The sequence below is a fragment of the Nicotiana sylvestris genome, chromosome 2, assembly GCF_000393655.2.
Source record: "Nicotiana sylvestris chromosome 2, ASM39365v2, whole genome shotgun sequence".
In the NCBI taxonomy this organism is placed as follows: domain Eukaryota; kingdom Viridiplantae; phylum Streptophyta; class Magnoliopsida; order Solanales; family Solanaceae; genus Nicotiana; species Nicotiana sylvestris.
In genome coordinates, this window is record NC_091058.1 from 149,147,467 (window position 1) to 149,150,373 (window position 2,907).

Sequence of the window (2,907 nt, forward strand, 5' to 3'; positions counted from 1 at the left end):
TTCTCTTGGTCTTCCGAAGCAATGAGAATTTTGTTGTAGCCCGAGAACCCATCAAGAAAGCAATAGAAAACATGGCCGGCCAATCTATCGAGCATTTGATCTAAGAAAGGAAGTGGAAAGTGATTATTCTTTGTGACCTTTTTGAGCTCGTGATAGTTCATACATACCTTCTACCCGGTCATCGTTCTTGTTGGAATCATCATTCTTGTCATTGGTGACCACCGTCATGCCCCCTTCTTTGGGACACATTGATCCGGAGAAGTACATGAACTATCGTAAATGGGGTAGACAACCCCGACATCCAACCACTTGATAATTTCATTCTTGACAAATTCTTGCATAGACTCATTGAGTCTACTTTGATGTTCAATAGATGATTTGACGCCATCCTCATTCATTATCTTATGCATGAAAAAGATGGGGTTTATCCCCCGAATATCTGCCAAACTCCATCCAATAACCTTCTTCCTCTTTTGTAGCACTACCAATGTGGAATATACCTACACGTTAGTCAAACAAGAGGAAAGAATAACCGGTAAAGTAGAACAAGAACCAAGAAATTCATACCGAAGATGTGGAGGCAATGGCTTCAACTCCATGGTAGGAGGCTCTTCGGTAGAAGGCTTTGTAGGAGGAGTTGTCCTATTTTCAAGATCTAAGGACAATTTTCGGGGTGCATAATTGTACGACCCCATTCCTTCCAAAGAGTTCACACATTCCAAGAAGCCATCCATCTCATCATCAATAAAGTTGAGAAAGATGGCCTCCAACATATCACCAACATTTATTGTATCACTTGTATCATCAATAATGAAATCTGTCATCAAATCCATAAAAGAACACACCTCATTGCAATTTGGTTACCGCATGGATTTACACACATGGAATACCACTTTTGCATCACCAACCCAGAAAGTGAGTTCTACAGCTTCAACATTACAAAGAGCCTTACCCATATCAAGGAAAGGTCTCCCAAGAATAATTGGAACCTCATAATCAACTTTACAATCTAGAATGACAAAATCCGCCAGAAGAATGAATTTATCAACATATACCAAAACACCTTCAATCACACCCAACTGCATTTTCATGGTACAGTTGGCCATTTGCAATCTCATAGAAGTAGGTCTTGGTTTCCAAATTCTCAAGGTCGTGAAAATCGAATAGGGCATCAAATTGATACTTTCCCCAAGATCACAAAGGGCTTTAGCAAACTCGGCACTTCCAATTGTACATGGAATCGTGAAAGCACCGGGATCCTCCAACTTAGAAGCAATTGAATGTGCAATTGCACTCACTTGATTAGTGGCGTTTATGGTTTCAAAATTCATTGACCGCTTCTTTGTGACACGATCCTTCATAAACGAGCATTTGTTCCAAAGCTTCAACTAATGGCACGTTGATTGAGAGATTCTTTACCGTTTGAAATGCTCTTGAATTGATTCACCAATTTTCTTGGCCAGTCTTTGAGGGTATGGAGGTGGAGACTTGGAAAATGATGCCTTAGTCTTTTACACTTACCAATTCTGGTATGTCAATAATGTGGTCCCTAGCCGGGTTCACCTCCTCTTGAGTCACTTCCCCATTATCATCAATATCAATACGAACTTCATCATTAGGTTTCACCATATTGTTTGGGATCTGTTCATCTTGGATTACTTGATCATCATCAACAAGTTACCTTTGCCTTGAGTTGGGTGCATTCCCACCTCTTCCACTTCTTGTGGTAACGGCCATGGCATGACCCATATTGTTACCACCCTTTGGGTCACTACTGTTTCACTTGGTAGTGCCCCTTTAGGATGATAATTTTGAGCTTGAGAGATTTGCCCCATTTGAACTTCTAGGTTGCGGATTGATGTGTTGTTTGAGGCAAGTTGGGCATCCGAATTGACATTCTTTTCCATCATTTACTTGAACATTCTTTCAATATGCCCCATCTCATTACTTGAAGAACTTGGACCACTGAAAGGATAAGGAGGTGGGTTGCTTGGTTGTTGGTATATCGGGAGTCTTTGAAAACCCAAACCCCGGTTTCCTTGATTGTTACCTCCCAAATTTCTTGGTAGTTTACACTCCAAATTCCTTGATTGATGTTGTCATCCAATTACCTTGATTGTTGATTCCACTCCAGTTTCCTTGACTGTTAGAATTCCTATTACCTTGATTGTTTTAAGGTCACCATTGTTGTTGGCTTGGACCTTGGTAGTTGTTTCTTTTCCCTTGAAAATTGTTCACATATTGTATTTCCTCTTCTTATTCATTATGGGAATCATCTTTCTCAAAACCACTTTCTTTTAGCACATAGTTCTCCACTCTTGCTTGGACTTGTGTACCACTGGTCCTCCTTTTGTTCACCATCATGTTCACCCCTTCCATAGCATGAACTTGCTTAGGAGATTGCACTTGACTAAGTTGAGCCTTTTCTAGTTGATTCACGGTAGTAGTCAATTCGGCAATGGGTTGCCCATGGTCAGATAATATTTTATGAAGATAGATCATATTCGGATAGCCTTGTGGAACATTGGCCTGGAATTGCCAAGCCGATAACGTTTCCGCTAGCCCATCCAAAATCTCACACTCCTTCGCATATGGCATAGTCATGAAGTTCCCACCGGCTAGTTGATTCACTACACATTGGTTGGTTGTGTTAATCTCACGATTGAATGTTTGTTGAATGTTTTTCGTGATATCATTGTTAGGACATTCCTTGACCATAGTTCTATATCGTTGCCATATATTGTGTAGTGGTTCATTCGGCTCTTGCTTGAATGCCAAAATTTTATCTCGAAATGTAGCCATGTGTCAGAGAGAGAAGAACTTAGCAATGAATTTTTCCGCTAACTTATCCCAAGTGTGAATGGAATGGTTTGGTAATAGTTCCAACCAATCTAAATATTTCCCCGT

The 2,907-nt window shown here is 40.4% G+C and overlaps 1 protein-coding gene across 1 annotated transcript; it reads right to left on the reverse strand.

The window, feature by feature from the left end:
• Positions 1–402: 402 nt before the first annotated feature.
• Positions 403–1,907, reverse strand: LOC138885767 (uncharacterized). Its single transcript, XM_070166747.1, has 5 exons — positions 1,758–1,907; positions 1,522–1,641; positions 878–1,355; positions 554–817; positions 403–500 (listed from the first exon to the last, which is right to left on the reverse strand). Exons 1-5 carry the CDS (start codon positions 1,905–1,907, stop codon positions 403–405), a joined length of 1,110 nt encoding a protein of 369 aa, XP_070022848.1.
• Positions 1,908–2,907: the final 1,000 nt, after the last annotated feature.

Bases quoted from the DNA above. Each gene is read 5' to 3' on its own strand.
- LOC138885767 (XM_070166747.1), bottom strand. From the start codon at position 1,907: ATGGAAAAGAATGTCAATTCGGATGCCCAACTTGCCTCAAACAACACA. The intron at 1,356-1,521 runs GTAAGTGTAAAA...TCGTTTATGAAG, and splicing joins TTATTGACATACCAGAATTG to GATCGTGTCACAAAGAAGCG. The intron at 818-877 runs GTAAATCCATGC...ATTTGATGACAG, and splicing joins AAAAGTGGTATTCCATGTGT to ATTTCATTATTGATGATACA.